The sequence below is a fragment of the Myotis myotis genome, unplaced genomic scaffold (genome assembly GCF_014108235.1).
Source record: "Myotis myotis isolate mMyoMyo1 unplaced genomic scaffold, mMyoMyo1.p scaffold_m19_p_9, whole genome shotgun sequence".
Lineage (NCBI taxonomy): Eukaryota > Metazoa > Chordata > Mammalia > Chiroptera > Vespertilionidae > Myotis > Myotis myotis.
The window spans coordinates 4,805,233-4,825,291 of NW_023416401.1; the positions used below are offsets into that span (position 1 = coordinate 4,805,233).

Below are 20,059 nucleotides of genomic sequence, written 5' to 3' on the forward strand. Positions count from 1 at the left end.
TGGGGAGGGACCGCATAACAGGCCGCCGCGGACTCCTGGAGAGGCACAGACTCTGCGGGCGGAAGGACTGAAGCACACTCCGGGATCTGCTCGCCTGGGGACTCCACACGATGGCTTGGCTCCTCCTCAGAACCACGGGGACTCTCGCCATTTTCATGGTAAGTCCTCCTTTTCCTTCCAATAATCGTAGCTTTCCGTGTTTCTTTCTCTCCTCTAAGGGAGTATCATATTTGATTGCTGAATCCCTATTACAAAGTCTAAGAAGGCACAGTGGAAACAGTTTAAAATGAAACTGCAAATCTCTTTTATAAAATCTAAAAGAGTGCAGTCGAAACAACATTTTAATATGCAATTGTAATGATTCCTCATTTCTCCCATTTGCTGTGGGGTTGTTTTTCTTTTCATATATTTTACATAGAAAACTAAATGAGGGAAAAATGAATTTGAAAGTCGCCATTTAGCATTTCTTTAGTTAATGAATCAAATAACCCTGATCTCAGATGTATTTTCCACAACACCGTCACTTTCTTCAAAGTCATGTTTTTATTCGTCTTTTTGATGTACAAGCTAAAACACCTTAAAGAGAAGCAGGTCTGTTTCCCAAGGTTACGTATCTGTTGAGCATATGGCTCTGAATCACTCATGCCCGGTCTTGCTACCTGACATGTTTCTGCAATAGCCAAGGACCGTTGAATTAAAATCAAAGCAGCATTTGACTGGAGAGCAGCTGAGAGGGTTATTAAGAACACAGAGTGTCTGCTTAGTCATTCTGTGCAGAACACATCCAGCATTTGGTGGAAAACACATGGACATTTTATCAGACCCTCCCAGAGAGTGACACTCTACTGGGTGGGACTCTTTCTGACTAAAAGAGAAGTGGAATCTGCAGAGCAAAGCACTGGCCTGGATGATACAGACCAGCTTGTTCCTAACGGCGCTATTCTAGTCAAGAAAAAGTCACAATATTCTCAGTCCCATGAAGATAGCAAAATAGTGAAATATACCACACGTGAACATTTTTAAAATTCCTAATGCTAATTCCCCACCTTATCGATAATAAACTGGGCTAGTCCAGGCATCAGTTGTGCTTGCCTCTTCGTCTGTAACATTGAGATCATTGGACTTTAAGAAGTGACAGGGAGATAGATCTCAAGGAGGAACTTTCTAAACTGTAAATGTGTCCAAAATTAGAACAGTTGCATTATGAGCCAGGGAGATTCCCAGCCTTCGCTCTCATGAGGCTGCTCTGGAAAACTGGCATATTTTTGTTAGAGTCGTTTCTATTATGACAAAGTAGCTACAGTTGACCCTTGAACAACATGGTAATGGATTAGGGGGACATTGACCCCAATGCAGTAAAAAATCTTAGTATAACTTTTTACTCCCCCCTACCAATAATATAAACAGTCAATTAACACTTATTTCATATATATATATATATTACACCATATTTTTATAATAAAGTAAACTAGAGAAAAGAAAATTAAGAAAATCATAAGGAAGAGAAAATACATTTACAGTATTTATGAAAAAAATTCCCATGCTATTCAAGGGTGAACTATAATTGTTTTGGTTATTTAATGTATTTATTTGACCTAAGAATATTATAGAGAAACTAGAGACCCGGTGCACGAAATTTGTGTGGGGGGTGGGGTGTCCCTCAGCCCAGCCTGCACTCTCTCGCAATGCACTCTCTTGCAATCCAGGACCCCTCAGGGGATGTCCAACTGCTAGTTTAGGCCCGATCCCACAGGTATCGGCAGTTGGACATCCTTCTCGCAATCTGGGACCACTGGCTCCTAACCCACTCACCTGCCTGATCATCCCTAACCACTCTGCCTGCCTATCTGATCACCCTTAACTCCTCTGCCTGCCTGCCTAATCGCCCCTAACCACTCACCTGCCTGCCTGATCACCCCTAACTGTCTCTGCCTTGGCCCCCTCTGCCGAGGCTTTGTCCAGAAGGACATCCAGAATAACGTCCAGAAGGTAGTTTGTCTGTTGGGTCTAATTAGCATATTACACTTTTATTATTATAGATGTGACAGTTGTATGACTTCTCACCTTTCAGAAGGTCATTTCTAGACTAAACCACAGGTGGCCTAATAACCCACTCGGGAATGGGTGACCAACTCAGGAAGCTAGGAGATAAGAGGAGCATGAGTCAGAATAGTGTTGTCATAAGGACACAGAATTGGACCCCCACAAGCTTAGAGAGCTCTTACCTGCTTTGAGGTATATCCTCCATGATCCCTCTGTTACTTGAGTTACTGTGAGATCCTCATACTGAGGGCTGTTTCATTCATTTTTTTATCTCCAATGTCTACCCATATCTGTCTTACAGTGGACACTCAATTGTTTGAAGAATGGATAAATGAATAACTGAATAAGGCCTCTCTAAACTATAACTTCACACACACACACACACGTACACATACACACGTACACATACACACACGCATGGCCTCTAAAATGCACTATGAAATGTTAAAACATTTCTCTCCCCTCAAGAAAATGTTACACACCTCCACACACAAGCTATTTAAACAGCAATATAACTTTATACATAATTGTTAAGCTGAGTGGTCTAGAACTGCTCTGTCCAAATGGTAGCCTCTAGCCACATGTGGCTACTAATCACTTGAAATGAGAGATTGGTCGAATTGAGATGTTAGGTGTAAAATATGCATCATATTTTAAGGATTTAGTATGAAAAAGGAATGGAAAACATGTCATTAATAATGCTTACATTGCTTACATATTGACATGGTAGTATTTTGGATATTTTAGATAAGACGTATGTTAAAATTAATTTTACCTTTTTAAATCCTCTTTAATATAACTATTAGAACATTTGAAATTATTCGTGGGGTTCTCATTACACTTTCCCTGGACAATGCTGGTAACTGATGCTATTAGTGGAAGGCAGTGTCAGTCAGGAGTGAGGCAGGCAAACGAGGCCCCAGGGACCAGGTAAGGTTTCACAGGTGGACCAAGGGAGGGGCTCTTCCCTGTCAAACCAACATGAGCAAAGGCAGACGCAATATGACATGTGCCTGGGGACAATGGACACACTGGTTTGGCCGGAATGACAGTTTGCACTGGGGAGCCTGGACATGAGTTGGCAAAGCAGATGAGGGTCATATTGAAAAGTATGTTCTGTGAAAGCTAGTGGAATCCTTTCAGAAGTGGGGCACCACCCAGTTTCGAAACAGTGTGGTGATGGGAAAAGCAGTGTTTTTCCAAGCACTGTCTAGTGGGGACGCACATCTTTTGTTGTGGAGGGTGGGTCTGAAAGTCGGAAAACATGTTTGAGGCTCTGCACTAATTCCGCCGTCCTATGACCACACCAGGGCTGCCTAGAGAGGCGAGACAGAACAGCAAAGTCACAGCCCTGTCTACGCCTGCTCTGCTGACTCACTCCAGCCCTTGTTTCCTCCGCCGTCAAGTAAAAGGATCAGAGCCCCTGCCTACCCCTACAGCGGCAGAGTGAGAGTAAACAGCGCAAGGAAGTGCTCGGAAAACGCCAGTGCTTTCTAAGACGGCATCCTACCAGCTGCAATACCTTCAGTAATTAAGATGGCTCTTGATAACGCCTGCCTTAATATTCTGCCTTACTATTTAGCAGTTTCCTGTGCTTATTTGATCCGTTTTGCACAATACAAAATATGCATTTTGGGGAAAGGCTTTATGATTGAAAAATGCTTTTCTTCAGAGATTTAACTTTTTGAAAACGTTTGTCTTCAAGGTGCGCATTGCTCAGTGTTTGATAGTCCACAAAACGTAACACTCCTGTTACCATCTGGACAATGAGTGTTTTAACTTTACGTTTCTATATTATGTAAAGTTTACTCATCACAAAACTAATAGAGATGTCTGAAGTGCAAATATTTCCAGAACACAGTGTTTAAGTTAGTAGAGGTAGGGCTGGAAAAAAGCGAGAGAAGTCCTTTAAATATCAAGTTCTGAGAGAATGCGGTCCAAATACAGAGAAATGACCTCCAATCACCTTCTTCTACAGAATATCCAAAGAGTAAAATTTTAGGAAAAAATTGTAGGCTAAATGGTCCAAATCTTTAACGGAAGGAAAATCTTTGAGGGATCTCTTCTTCTCGTGACTGATGAAACAATCTGATTTCCAATGCTAATAGACGTATGAAAATTAGTTGCCCCCTGGTCCTCTCTTCCGGTTAAGAGCCAAAATCAGAATAATCTTGCCAGGCAATCCTGGCAACCACGCCCGACTTGAGCGGAAGGCAGGAGAGATGCAATTACTTCTGTCAGTCACCACCCCGCTTACCTAACCCCTGAAACTGCTTTCCTTTGGAACCGAACACTCAGTTCCCAGCAGGCTGCTCCTCACCTCCAGCCTCTCGCTCTTCCTCGCCAGTCAGGAGTCACCCTGATGGCCAGGTGAGGGCTTGCTGTGCGAAGTTCATTACAAGAGAAGTACAGGGTGTCCCCAGGAATGTATGCATTTTACCAGCTGACAGCTTGAAAATGAAGTGCATTTTACTAAACACTGCCTTTATAGTTATTGGAAGTGTGTGTATACCCTTTGGGGGGACACCCTATGTACAGGTACTTGGTGACTAGCTCTAAGAACACTGTGAATAACTGAATTTGTCTAAGGTGCCCAGCTGTCTCACATGTGCAGCTGGCCAGGCTGTGCCAGGCACAGTTCCAGGAGGTGCATTCGCCTCAACTCCAGTGTCAACAGTCCCCCTGGAATTGGGCAAGGAATGAGCTACACAACTGGACAAAGGAGAACTGGTTCTTGTCGCTTTCCAATGTTCAGAAAAGGGAAAGTTCTATGTGCCTTGGTGTGGACAGTCATAATCAGAGGGCACTCACTTCATGTCCAAGGGGCTCTCTTATACCTTTTTTTTTTTAAGTTTGGGGACAGAAGTTATTAACATGTATTAAACACATAAGTCCTAGTGGTCTAGGGCTCATCTATGTGCTTTACGCCTATGAATTCACTGAATCCTCACAAGAAACCTACAAAGTAAGTAGAAATGTTGTCCCTATTTTACAGATGAGGAAACTGAAAAATTAAGTAATGTTTCCAAGTTATACAACTGGTCCATTGAGACTGGGATTTAACTCAGGGATTCAGGATCCAGGGTCCAATCTTTTTATTACTATACTTGACTGCAACTTATGCAGCATTTAAAATGAGCATCTGAGAATATCCACGGTATTTGTTTTAATTAGCATCGCTATCACAATACAAGGTTTAACTTTCTAAATTAATTGAGTGTACTCTAAAACTCAGTTACTGAAATTTAATTGTCTGAAATTAAATAAAAATTTCTAAGGAAATAAACATGCCATTTTTGTTCAAGTAAGAAATTTAACTTGATGAATACAAAGTTTATTAGAACTTTTAAGGGGGGGTTAAATTTCAATTTTAAAAAGGATAAATAGATAGATAGGAGATGATGAAAGATAAATCACTCATGTCTTCTGAATTGTACATAATGTAATTTATTCATCAAACATTACTGATGACCTCTATGGCCTGACACATTAATAATCACTGCATATGACCAATTATAGAAATGAGATTACCAACACATATATATATATATATATATATGTGTGTGTGTGTGTGTGTGTATATATATATATATATATATAATGACTTTTTTCCCACAAATAATTAAATACAAAACATGTTTAAAAATTGAAATGATTTCTTTGAATTACCTAATTCATCTTCAAATTTCCCAGAGGGGAGTGGATGAGGCCCTTTCTTAAACCCATTCTAGAGATGAGAAGGGTTGCTATACCCCAGGCCAGCTGGGAGCAGCTGAATCTAATGCATAGTCCAACTGTCTATCCCTCCCACATGAAAGCTTGAAGTAACTCCAAATAAAATGATAGCCAAACAAGTAAAGTAGCAGTTGTTATTAAAATATCCTCAAAATGTATTTATTGTGTATCTACCATATACAGTACAAACCTTTATGATCCTATATAATAAAAGCCTAATATGCTAAGTGTCCAGTTGTCTGGTCAGCCATTCAACCAATCAAAGCGTAATATGCTAATGATATGCTAAGGCCACTCAACCACTCACTATGATGTGCACTGACCACCAGGGGGCAGATGCTCCGACCAGTAGGTTAGCTTGCTACTGGGGTCCGGCCAATTGGGACTGAGCTAGATGGGCCAGACATGTCCTGGAGCCCTCCCGTGGTCCCTCCCCAGCTGGCCAACCTCCCGCATCCCTCCCCAACCCTGATTGAACTCTCAAGACAAGAAATGCTTTCTCCACACTGATATGTCCAGTCCAGGTCACCAAAAGAGACAACTTAGTTGGTTTATATTGTCAGGAAACTACTGAAATATTATTAAATGTTGAAAATAATTAGATTAGCAAATTCACTCAAATAATCAAGTAGCCACAGAGATGTATTAACTAAAATAATTGTTTTTAAAAACACAATTCTAGATAATGTAAGGCTACAATTATATTTCCAAATGTCTAATGAGCATTTTCAAAATTTAGAAGTGTTTCTTATTAGCTACCCCTTATTCCTAGAAGAGCAAAAATAATCACATTTCATTGCACTGATCGGGCAAATTTACAGTTCTCTTGGGTTAGCAACCTAGAATTAGGAAACATTCTTGAGTTTAAGAGAAGATGAGCAAGAGTAAAGGTTTAGCCTAAGTAACTTCTCTAAGGACTGTCATTCTGTGAAAAGACTGAATAAGACACAGCTGTCGACAATGTTCATTCTCCATAGTTTAGCATTGTCCTTCCTGTGCTGTCCCAAGAAAACAGAACTGTACTTCGGTGGCTCTTAGAAGAACCGTTCTCTGTGGGGCTAGTGTGAACATGACGCCTATTTTCTGGATGACTCTTCCCCGTTTCCCTGTGAAAGGGAGAGTGCCTGGCCTTCCTCCCTGGGTCAGGGGCAGTGCAGTTCCCACATTGCTCTGGTCTGCTCTCCCACTTAACTCCTGAGAGTGTTCAGTAAAGAGCAGCAAAGCTATACCGTCACGTTGAGACCTATTATCACAATATGCAATGGCTCTGTTCAAGGCTATTTGAACACACACCCTTGGAAATAAAGATTTCAATGAAGTATTTAGAATGGAAAGGTCCTGGCATCCTATGTCTGATAGAATTACTGCTTTGGTTCAGACTCGGACTTACCTCTTTATGGTAATCTCCCCAAATAAACAATGTAATAAATCTATATCATCTCAGGAGTAACCCCCAGTCTTTGCCAGGAAAAAGATCTAAACTGACTAGTATAAAACTTTCTCTCTACTACTGGTTTTCATTTATCTATTTATGCCTTCTTTGGCTAGAATCCACTATTGTGGTGGCATACACACTTCGGAGTCAGGCTGCCATGGTTCAAATCCTGGCTCCAGGAGGTCTGTGAGCTGGAGCCACGTCCTCCCTCTCTCGTGTCTCCATTTCTTTATCCACAAAAAAAAGGGATTACAATAACAGAAGCTCACTGCGACGGCTGCTCCAAATATTAGGATAATAAATATAAAGCTCTATGCATAGCAACTGACACAAAACCATAATAAATACTAACTACTATTATTACTTTCATTTTTTTCTTCTGATTTATTTTTCACAATCTTTCCCCTACCAGATTTCCTTCAGAGCACATGATCAGTGGATTAGCAAATAGTTGTGAAACATCTACGGAGGAACAGATATTGTAAGGGTTGCAAGTAATAATAATAATGTAGAAGCACTGATCGGGCAAATTTACAGTTCTCTTGGGTTAGCACCACAATGTACATAAAACGATTAAGAAATAATAAATCCAGGCAAACCATTCCTGACTAAATTGCATAGTTCAGAATAAGGGTTGCACGTGCCCAGAAAAGGAGACCTCAGTAAAAGCAGCTTCATGGATGTTGTTGGAATCTGAATTGATCTTAAAGGATGAGTAATATTTAAGTGGGTGAAAGGGGAAGAAGGATGCGTTCTAGGCAGAAAACAAGACGGGAAAAGACAGAGATAAAGGTCCCGAGTGCTCTTGAGAAGTAAAGACCCTTGCCTGCCTGCCTTCATGTTTTATCGTCATTTATTTCAGATGAGTAAGAAAATTAAGCTCAATATTTAAATGGAGTAGGGCAGAGATGAGCAGGTCTGTGTGCCACAGCAAGCAGTTCTTGTGTTTAGAATAGCCTAACCCCATCTTCTATGTTCCATTCTCTAACCCAGACGAGTTCCTTTCATTATGTCCACTCACGAACAACTAAAAAAAAAGCCTTACCCTACAGCTAATACAGAATTGCCTTGGTACCAGTCAGTTGCGTAAGTCATGGCTTTTAAAAATCGCCCAGGGAACTTGATGAGTTTATCACAATGATGACTGCCATTGTTTGCCAAAGCAATAATTTCCACATCTCCTGGGAAGTATTTATAGAACAGCCATATTCTAAATGTCTGGTTACTATAACTGGCTGTTAAAAAGAGACTTTCAAAATCCAATAGATTTTGCTGTATATCTTTAAAATTCTGTAGTCAGAGTAAAGAGAATTTGTTTATATTTAGAACATTTTCTTTTTCCTGAGAAGATTTTATCCTTTGAATCGAAATCTACTTTTTTAAAAAATAGAAACAAACTATAATATGAACAGCAGAATGTAAATATCGGGATTATTATCTTAAGTAGTTAGTACTTATTTGAAAAATTCATATTTAATTTTACTTTATTTAAATGTCTACAGGTGATCCTATTGGTTCATGGAGAAATGAGAATAGAGGTAAAGTATGAAAAGCTTTTTGTAATTAAAATAATAGTTCCATTAAAAAATTAAAATTGTGTTCAGGCAAACAAATATTAAATGTTTTAAATTATTTAACAATTAAATTGTGAAAATTCTAAAAATTAATCCAATACTTAAATACCAGCAATGTGTAAGTGTTATTAATGTAATTTATCTCAGACATTGTTTCTTCTTATGTTAAATCAACAGGTTCTAATGAAACAGGGCCTGTGTGCCCAGAATAGTTAAGATATTGTGGAATATATGGAGAAAATACAAAATATGATTAAATGCTGCCTTAAAAATCACAATGCAAAAAGCTTTGTAACTCTTTTAGTTATTTAATGTTTCTTCTTTGACAAAGTCTGAGATAGAGCAACGTAAACATCCAAAAGCCTTAGATATCCTGAAACATAGGGGGCTCCTCAACCTATGGTCTATATAAGCAATTCCCAAAGCGAAAATGTCCCACACATGCATACTAAACGGAACCCCTTTTCCCATAAGACGAAAGGGCAGCCTGGAGAAAATGGGACTGCGGTGCAAGGCAGAAGGAGACATAAACGTGAATGGGTGAAATTTGCAAGACCCTGCAGAGAAGAGGAAGACAACTCCAAAAGAAACCCCATTGCCCAAGTAAGTCACCTGAGCAGGGCAGTGCGAGTTTTCAGAACAAATGGATTGGATGGAAATTAAAGTAATAGGGCAGTTCCAGTTAGCAAAATGCAGACTGGGCCACCCACAAAATAAGTAACCTGATATCTACAACCAAAAAGAAATCAATAATAATAATAATAGAGATAGACAAAGATGAAGGAATTATGGTCTATAGACTAATTAAAAAATAATTAAAAGACACCTGGACCTATTTCAATGGGTAAGCCTTATTTAGATCCAGATTCTAGCCAATAGGAAAAAATATGTGGATAAGACAATTTTTAAAATGGCTGGGAGCCAACATTGAATTGACCATGTATTCTTAATCATTGGTGCTGGATGATAAAATATATCAGGTTCATTACACTATTGTAATTTTATATATATTTGAACTTTTTCACACAAAAAGCTTTAAAATTAGAATAATAAAAAGCAATACATTTTAATACTTACTATGTAATCCCTTTCCCTTTTTCCTCCAGCTCTCCCTATTTAAGCTAAAATAAATGTCTTCTGAAAATGTTAACTGTTAAGAAAGGAATATTCAGAAGTAGCCTCTCTGACTTTATCTCAATCTTTTAACATCACCATGGTGGCCACAATCTAAGCAAATGTTCTAAAGCCAAAATGATTAATGCATTTTTGTCCATACCGGTCAACAGAAGCAACAATTTATGTCATATTTCTAGTATATATTTAGGTAATAAATAAACAGCACAGTGTCAGAAAGGGTGAATAAAACGAACAGATGACTTAAGACTATAGCAGTGGAGAAAAGGGGGGAAGGAAAAAGACTGACTAACACTTTGTATTAGTATTTAACACTTTGGGTATTTTTTGCTGCAGATTAGTTCAGATTTCCATGCAAAACAGAAAATTACCTACCGCATTACTGGAATCGGAATTGATCAGCCCCCTTTGGGAATCTTTGTTGTTGACAGAAATACTGGAGATATTAACATAACAGCCATAGTTGATCGTGAGCAAACCCCAAATTTCCACGTAAGTAGTGTCTTCAACATGGGGCGCCCTTTTCCCCTCATGTATCATAGCTAGAGGACGATACTCTCGTACTGGTTAATTGAGAAGAGATATCAGTGCATAAATCAGTCTACCAACAAATAACAACATTAGTCCCTTGACAAAGAGCCTCCACTCATGGTCATGCCCCTGAAGGAACATGCCAGGAGGGGCATGACTGCCAAACTCCAGACGCCGCCTGCCAAGAGCTTCGCCCTGCCATGAGTCAGTAGCAGTCCGGAGAAAGGGCAACTAGCCCAACGGGTCTGCCCAGACGGGTTCCCTTTCTTCCTTTGTCTACTCTTTGGGGAAATATTTTTCTCCTTTGCATGAAAGTTCTATCCATGCCAGGGCAAGCTCCTAGTATGCAAATTAAGCTTGTTGAGTGAGAATTAACATTTTCCCTTTTATTTCTAGATCACATGTCATGCACTAAATGCCTTAGGACAAGAGGTAGAGAAACCACTTATATTAACGGTCAAAATTTTAGACATCAATGACAACCCTCCAGTGTTTTCACAAAGTGTATTCATGGGTGAAATTGAAGAAAATAGTCCTGCAAGTAAGTCTTTTTACAGTACCTACCACTGCTGATTTTTTTTTTCAAATACAAGTATCACGATAGCATATCATTTTTATAAGCTAATTTATTCTTAGTTTCATCAGTTTTCCAGAAAAACTCATAGAGATAACCTAAATCTTCTTTCTGATATTTGCAGTTGAGCTAATAATTCATTGCCTTTGTACTTCTAGGTGTGGCTCTGTTATGAGGCCAATAGTATCATATTCTGTGCATACAAGTTACATGGGCACCCAGCAGTCACAAAGCTAAAGCGGGGGCCTTAGGTAGCCGGGATGCACCAGCAGGGCTTTTTGAAATTATAAGGCACGAGACACTCTCACGTCACTTGAATAATTTGGGGAAAAGAGAATCATAAAGCCATCCACCAAGGGAAGACAGAAAAGCCTCTCAACCCCACACAGCCAAGGCCTAAGGGGAACTGGAGGGTTTTAGGGAAGGCAGTACAGTTCTACCTGATGAAGACAGACAGCAAGTGCCACATCATATTTTGTTAGCATACATATAGGTATAAGATCTTAAAAAAAACAAATATTGATTTGAAATTGTGTTGAGTCATTAGTGTGAACAGAACATCAACGGCTCCATATTCTTTAATGAACTTCTCCTTCCTAGACTCTCTGGTGATGATACTGAATGCCACGGACGCAGATGAACCAAACCATCTGAACTCTAAAATCGCCTTCAAAATCGTCTCCCAGGAGCCCGCGGGCATCTCCATGTTCCTCATGAGCAGACACAGCGGGGAAGTCCGCACTTTGACCAATTCTCTTGATCGAGAGGTAAAGCAAGGCACTTCGGAGCCATTAAAGTAAAGGATTTTATTTAAGAAAGCCAGAAAGAAGTGATTCCGTTTTGCCAGAGAATGAAAAAAGAGAGGAAAAGAGGTTCCCAGTACTCAACGGGGCCAAACTAGGGAAACGGTCTGCCTTCTAATGTGACTCCAGAGGGTGGGGCCTGGCACCTGCATATCAATCACACCCTTAGTAAACAGGTGAGCGCCCCAATGGGTGTTACAGTGGAAGAGGGCATTGCATTCACGGGCAAGGACCAACTGCGATTAATTCCTCATATGACGGAGGAAAGGGGTATTTCACAGATGAAGCACAAAATGTCTATCTGGAAAACAGCCGTCTCTGATGGCACACTTTTTCTCCTGACTTCTTTTAATGTTACCCCCGCTTCCAGAACACTAAAGAATCTCCTTCCTCTCTCTCCCCCATCATCCTACCACCACCACCACCATGCACTACCCCATTGTAGTCCATATTACTTTTATGCAGATGATTTTCTGAACAGACTGACAGGGAAAAAAACCTCTGTAAGTGAGCTTCCCTCGCATAGCATCCCACCATCATCACTGCCCATTTTGTTCTAAGTGTCCTTTCTTGCCCTAAGCAGCCCACAAAAGAGAAAATCTGTCCCAGCCTCTTAAAGACTTCGAGAGCCCCGCACACACCCTCGATGATGGACAGCACAAGTGCACGCGCTCCAATAAATCACGAGCTGGAATATTTTCCCTCCCTACTCATAGGAAGCACGTAGTTATCACTCATATTCTTGGCACTGGAGTTAATTAATTTTCTTTCTTGACTCCAAATGTAGCAAGTGAGCAGCTACCGTCTGATTGTGAGTGGCGCAGACAAAGATGGAGAAGGACTATCAAGCCAGTGTGAAAGCAGCATCAAAGTGAAGGATGTCAATGACAACTTCCCAATGTTCAAAGAATCTCAGGTACACCCTTCACTCCCTCAAGAATAATTTTTATATATTTTTTTATTATATACGTTGCCACCCTAATTCAGCATGTGTCTGCTTGCTGGCTTCTATTTAGGTTCTCCGCACTTTTCTCTAAAAAAAAATAGCTTTTGTAAAATATAAGAATTCAGTAACTGGCAAGGAGGCAATACGTAATCTGAGAATTCATGACTAATGTCATTCAGAATAAACATAATCCCCTTTGACAGAACCTGACATTGAGTCTTAAATTCTGCTTCTCTCCTTAGTATTCAGCGCGTATTGAGGAAAACACTTTGAGTTCTGAGTTACTTCGATTTCAAGTAATAGATTTGGACGAAGAGTTCACAGATAATTGGCTGGCAGAGTATTTCTTTACCTCTGGCAACGAAGGGAATTGGTTTGAAATACAAACTGACGCCAGGACTAACGAAGGCATCCTGAAGGTGGTTAAGGTAAGGTCTCACTTCCCTTTGGTGGCAAACATATTCTCTATTAGCCAAAACTATCATTTCTACAAGTAAACTTTATGCACTTATTAATCATACCACTTCCTTCTAGAAAACACATAAAAGTAGGTCGAATTTTTTTAAAGACACACACATATAGCCCCATTACCTAAAGACAGCCTTTTTAACATGTTGATTTATTTCCTTCCAAAACAACATACTGTCTGTAGTAAACACAAATACACACACACACACACACACACACACACATGCTTGATTTAAGCACAAGAAAGTAAAACACGTTTCTTGACTTAATCTCATTCTCCCTCTACAACTGAAGTTAGGAAGAGATACAAACACACACATGGAATTGTGGCTTTTGAATCTGCCCATTTATTTTAAGTGGATTAGCTAGTCAAGGAGGAAAAGAGGCAAGTCTTTCTAGAAAATGGGAACGTATAACTAAAGCTGCAAGATGAGAAATGGGTGAGTAAAGTAACCCTTTAAGTTGCTTGGCAGTCACTGCAAAGTTAACACACAAATCCAGATCTCTTACTATAATTATTTCCACGAATACACAAATGTAACCGAAATGAGCATGTCCTTATCTCAACACCCCCAACAAATTCACTGTGAAGGCTCCCCGCGGGTTCCTCAGGCCTCGGCCTGGGCCAGCTCCTAGGAGGGTCAAACCGTTCTCATGCAAGACCATCTGCAAACGGGTCTGTAAAAAGCCACCCCCGCACTGCTGTACGGAGGCCTCTTTGCCAACCAAGTTTATAAAGACAGTTTGCCTTGGCCACCTACGGATTTGTAAAATCAGAAAAGACATCATTGCACATGAATCCAGTGACTGTTCTGTGAGGGGCCAGAGCTGCCATTCAGAGGCATGTATTATGGGCCTCAGTTTGCTCAGTCCTCACAACCTGACGAGGTGAGGGATTTGTTTTTGTCAGTTTTGTTTTGTTTTTATTAATCCTTACCCAAGGATATTTTTCCATTGATTTTTAGGGAGAGTGGAAAAGAGATGGAAAGACAGAGAAACATCGATGTGAGAGACACACATCGACACACAGATTGGTTGCCTCCAATCAGGGCCAAGGCTCAAGGGGCCTGCAATCAAGGTACATGCCCTTGACTGGGATCGAACCCAGGACCCTTTGGTCTGCAGGCAGATGGTCTTTCCACTGAGCCAATCCAGCTAGGGTGGGATTTTTTTTTCAGAAGTGGGAAGTTGAGGATCAGAGATATGAAATACTGTTCCCTGAGTCGCACGGATTGTAAGTAGCAGAACTGGGATTCAAACCAGGCTGCCATAACACGTGGGTTCTTTCCTCTGCACCACGTTGCCTAAAATGACGTTTGCTAGTACCCTGCTTTGTGAGTATCATTACACTGAGGTTACATGAGTTAAGAATTCCAAAGGTTCCTCTGTCTCAACATTACAATGCTCTCTGAAACTATTTTGCTAGATCTGTTTCTATTCATAGAAATAGAAGGATCCATTCATCGCATATAAGATAGAGTTCTCTTGTCCTCTTGTGTGTTTGCCAAACCGTATTTCTTTGACACTTCTTTTCTTCTCATTTTATTTTTACTCCAGCCTCTAGATTATGAACAACTACAAAATGCACAATTTAGTATCGCCGTCAAAAACAAAGCTGCATTTCACCAATCTGTAATCTCTCAATATCGAGTCCAGTCAACCCAAGTCAAGGTTCAAGTTATAAATGTGCGAGAAGGAATTGCATTCCGCCCTGCTTCCAAGACGTTTACTGTTCAAAAAGGCATAACTAGGAAAAAGTTGATCAATTACATCCTCGGAACATATGCAGCCATTGATGAAGACACTGGCAAACCTGCTTCAAATGTCAGGTATGATTACTTCAATAACATTGTATTATTCCTTGACTTAGTATTAATCTATAAATTATTACACCCAGCCAGTGTGGCTCAGTGGTTGAGCGTCAACCTATGAACCACGAGGTCACGGTTCAATTCCCACTCAGGGCACATGCCCTGGTTTCAGGCTCCATCCCCAGTGTTAAAATAAATAAATAACACCAAAACTATTATATGGCAAGAATATAAAGTTATACAAAGGTGGCCAACTCAATGAGCTGAGTTAAAATAAATAAATAACACCCAAACTATTATATGGCAAGAATACAAAGATATACAAAGGTGGCCAACTCAATGAGCTGCTACCTGGAGAAGAGATAAGTAGTGGAATCATTAGATGATATTGTATTATGAGCACAGATAACATAAGCGTAAGTTAAAGTGGAAACAAAAAGAAAAATGCTTCAGCCTGCCTACAGAGGTCAGGACAATGGTTCATGGAAACTTTCAATTGAGTCTTAAAGAGCAGAAGTTCACCAGAAGGCTGTGGTGCAATAAGATGGAACAGTATCTACAAAGACACATACACCTAAAATCTAAGAGCACGTGCAAAAACAGTTACTGTAGTGTAAAGAGTAAGAACACAGGTTACTGCACCGAGCATAAATTAGAAAAACCCAGATGAACACACTCTTAGGGTTATAAAATACTGTTTTTCCATGCTAATTTGTTAATTCTCTGCTGCTTTTCAGAAAAGCATATTTCAATGTCTTATACTCAATATAAATACATTAAATATAAATGGGTCATTGTCATTAAGTAGGTAACATTCCATATTTGAAAGAAAAATATTACCTTTTTCTATTATAAAACAGATATGCCCTTGGACGGAATGATGGTGGTTTTCTAATTATTGACTCAAAAACGGCTCAAATAAAATTTGCCAGAAACATGGTTCGGGATTCTACTTTCATATATAACAGGACAATCATAGCAGAGGTTCTAGCCATCGATGGTAAGAAAAATATTTCAATCGTATTTAGAGAAATGTTCCCCCAATTGCATTTAGTTATGAATAGATGATTATGATTCTTGAACAAATTCCTTTCAACACTAGATCAATGATTATAGGGCCTTGGGTCTCAAGTCCGAGGCAGCTGAAACTGGAAGGCTAGCATTCCAACATCTCAGTGGCCTTTGTAGCACCAGTGAATTCTGTGTTCCGTCCTGTGGTTGCTTGTGGTTGGGACAGGGATTTTTAGACCCACCAGAGTTTCTGGTTTTGAGAAGGATGGATAAAGATTGATGCTGAATGCCTACAAGGGAAGCTCAGCTCCAGTGGGAGGTGCCTTTGTGAGTTACTCATACAATGAGTTCCTTATGAAGACCTCATGTGCTTATGTCATTAAACAATAAAATATTCTGGAATGTTTTAAAAATAATATTCATTAACCTGTATGTGTGTGTCGACAAGTATAAAATTAGCTTCTACTCAAGGCAATAAGCACACATAAAGTTAAAACAAAAGAATAAACACCAAAATTCACATCATCTGAGAAAACAGCAAAAAGCATGAAGGGAAAAAATACAGAAAGATTCAATCCTGCCACTGCTAGATTTCATTTAATGTTTTTGATTGTCAACATATTTAAATTTTTTTCAATAATCTTTTATATCTTAGGTAACAAAAATAAATCATTTATTATTCCAAATACTTTGGCCCAAGCTTTAGAAGTAAAAATCTTTCACACAGTGCTGGGATCATGGAGTAGGATACACTTAAGAAAACTATTATTTTTCTGTTGATTTCATTAGCAGTCAGTGAATTCATCACCTTACAGGTCTTGGTCCCAAGTATATTAAATTAATAGCCAATGCTACAGAATCAGATGCCAGCCAAGTTAAATTTTCTTTTTACAAAATGTGGAGATTGTAGGTCATTTTTACTTGTAAGAATAACAAATATAATCTCTCATGAGAAGTCACACTAACTTGGCTGCATGCAGGAAACGCTTAAAAGGTTCATTTTTGTTTGTTTATATTTTTTAAAATATATTTTATTGATTTTTTACAGAGAGGAAGGGAGAGGGATAGAGAGTTAGAAACATCGATGAGAGAGAAACATCGATCAGCTGCCACCTGCACACCTCCTACAGGGGATGTGCCCACAACCAAGGTACATGCCCTTGACTAGAATCGAACCTGGGACCCTTCAGTCCACAAGCCGATGCTCTATCCACTGAGCCAAACCAGTCAGGGCTGTTTATATTTTTTCATCTTTATTGTTGAAAGTATTGCATATGTCCCCTCTCTCCCCATATTGACTCTTCTAGCCTGCTTGTTCTGTGTATCTTTTTAACTCTAACATGCCATTCTTACAGAAAACACGGGCAAGACATCTACAGGCACCATCTATGTTGAAGTGCCTGGTTTTAATGAAAATTGTCCAACAACTGTCCTGGCAACGGAAATGATCTGCAGCTCATCACCTTCCGTGGTTGTCTCCGCGAAAGCGCAGGACAGTGATAGATACACTGGCCCCTACACGTTTTCACTGGAGGATGAAAATGTAAAACTGCCAAATGTGTGGCGGATCACGACCATTAACGGTGAGTAGCAGTGCGGGTGCACCACCAAGGCAAATGCCCGGAGGATGAGGGTGCTCCTGGGAGCAAGTTCTTTCCAGGAGCAATTGAAGAACATTCGATGCGACGAAGATGGAGCCCTTGCCTCGGGAATTTCTTCTCTTTAGCAGAGGAAAGAAACGCTGTGAGGTCATGTTAGCACTGTTTAATATTTTCTGTTTTTCCTGTGGACTCCAATTTGTTATTCGTATATGTTATTTCTACCTCCATAGCACACCAAAATAAGATTAGTCAGGCACCTATTGTATTGCAGAGCTGTTTAGGTTTCTGAATACATAAAGGTTTCTTTCTGAGCAGGCTGTGGGCAGACAGGACGCACTGGAGGGCCGGCCTGCTCAGGGCTCATAGGAAGAGCTCCTTAGAAGAGCTGCAAGTCAGGGATCCCGAGCATGGGGTGAATGGAAACCGGTAAACCCATTAGCCAATGGCAATGCGCTAATCCATCCTTCCTTTTCTTCTGACCTTTTCCACGTTAAGTTTACATTTCCTGTCTTTGCCAGGAGTCTCAGAGAAAGAGCTAAGAGACTTAATAAGAATCTCCTCCCTTTCCAAATTTTATAGTGACCATCAGGCCATCTCAGTCCCTTATAAATGAACTCACTTTTCTCTAACTCCTTTCTGAACCAACCATGCTCCCGGTTATCCATGTGCGCCGCGGGGCCCAGTCCTAGGTGTCAGTCATCGCTAGGTCTGCCTTAGCTCTCGGGGAGTCAGGGAAAAGGGAGCCCTGGGGACAGGTTTAGGGGTTAGCCTGAGACGAGCTGCTGCTGCCCACTGCTCCCCTGGTTACAAGCCTCATGGGGTCCCTTAGGGTTTAGGAGATGCGTGCCTGTGGGGGAAGAAGAGGGAAAGGGAATGGTGGGAAAGGGGGCGTTCCCCCAAAGGGAGAGCACACGCTGAGTCCTTTGTCTGGAGACTTTATCTCTTTCTTGCAGGTGGGAATCTTAGGAAAGGTCTCAGGGGAGGGTTTCAGCAGAATATTAATCCGTTTTCTAGGTTCAGGGTCGTGGTCTCCACCGATTGGTCAGTCTCAGGGCAGGGGTTAGTCAGTCATCGCAGCAGGTCCTAGGGTCGCCCACCTGGCGCTGCTGCTTGTCTGGGCCTGGAGCTGAAATACAGCTGAGGCCTAGCAGTTGTCTCCAAGGAGGCGGCCTTCTGTACGGCTGTAAATGGCTCCGCCAGATTGTTCAGCTACGGTCTCCATGTCCGTGCCCCACTGTCCTGGCTTCCTGCCTGTCTCAAGAGGGCCACCAAGAACCAAGGAGTTGGCATAGGCAGACACACAGGAGCGGGTGCGCTCCAGGAGAGGGACCTGGGACTTAAATGATGCCAGCGCCCCTCTTCTTTGTGGGGACATTCAGGGTAGGGGACATTCATGGGTCTTCATGGGGGACCCTCTGGGATCAGGAGGATGTACAGCCCAATTTACCCAGCCAAATCCCTGTAGCCTCGTAACTGCTCACATCTCACCCTACCATTAGCCTCACTGCTTGCGACAGTGACGTCTACGGAACTCTGGTTCTGTTAACCAAAAGCAGTAGTTTTAGAGAAAAGGCACCTGTCCCACTGTTGATTTGCATGATTATTTCTCTACAGCCACCTCTGCACTGCTGACCGCCCAGCAGCAGCTGTCCCCCGGGAGGTACCCCATATCCCTCGTGATTGCAGACAGACAAGACAGGCAGTGTGACACTCCAGACAACCTGGCTGTGGAGGTGTGTCAGTGTGACAACAGGGACACCTGTACAGACCCCCAGCCCGGGCCCAGGTATGGAGACCAGCCATCTGGGAGGCTGGGGCCCAACGCCATCGGCCTGATCCTGCTTGGCCTTTTGCTGTTGCTGCGTGAGTATCCCCATGCTTCCTCCTGTTTCTCCCCGGGGGTCAGCACTGCAGAGGCCTTCGCCCTACTCGGGCGATGCATGTCTGCGATGCAGTAGACATGTTCCCTAACTTTCATAGGCAAAGCCGGGGGAAATGGCATTCCCAGGAAGAATCTGCAGTGTTTACAGTTAACGTGTCACTTGCCAATAATCTATATTCATACCCAGCCAAGCAGGTCATATATGTGAGTCGTAATCTATAGTCATAAATGGCAGACATTAGCATAAGGCATAAGCAAGCAATAAATGCTAGACATTTAGAAAACAGCATGAGAGAATCAAGATGGGGAAAATAATCCTCATGATCAAAACAATGATTTTATCCATGAGGGAGACACTTCCTAAAATGTTTTCGCCACATCCAAGTCTCATGAGGTTCTGAAATAAACAGAGAGCCTTGGACAAATAAATTGAGGAAATCATGGGCTGTGTGCTTTACAGCACACAGTAACTTATCACAGGCTCGGAGACAGCACTGCTTAATCCAGCCCT

General features: G+C 41.1%; 1 protein-coding gene across 3 annotated transcripts in view; it reads left to right on the forward strand.

Annotated features, from left to right (window-relative positions):
• Positions 1–20,059, forward strand: part of DSG3 (desmoglein 3) — a 27,583-nt gene continuing 7,524 nt past the window's right edge. The window contains exons 1-13 of one of the 3 annotated variants that reach the window (XM_036321051.1): positions 22–158; positions 7,626–7,694; positions 8,716–8,751; positions 9,262–9,390; positions 10,258–10,413; positions 10,849–10,993; positions 11,627–11,793; positions 12,617–12,745; positions 13,018–13,203; positions 14,801–15,072; positions 15,915–16,054; positions 17,421–17,648; positions 19,281–19,529. In XM_036321051.1, coding sequence (XP_036176944.1) covers positions 8,740–8,751; positions 9,262–9,390; positions 10,258–10,413; positions 10,849–10,993; positions 11,627–11,793; positions 12,617–12,745; positions 13,018–13,203; positions 14,801–15,072; positions 15,915–16,054; positions 17,421–17,648; positions 19,281–19,529 — 1,813 coding nt within the window. In that variant the 5' untranslated portion in view covers positions 22–158; positions 7,626–7,694; positions 8,716–8,739. Of the gene's footprint in view, positions 159–7,625; positions 7,695–8,715; positions 8,752–9,261; positions 9,391–10,257; positions 10,414–10,848; positions 10,994–11,626; positions 11,794–12,616; positions 12,746–13,017; positions 13,204–14,800; positions 15,073–15,914; positions 16,055–17,420; positions 17,649–19,280; positions 19,530–20,059 lie in introns of those variants that run through there. The other 2 variants (XM_036321050.1, XM_036321052.1) reach the window with 2 other exon arrangements.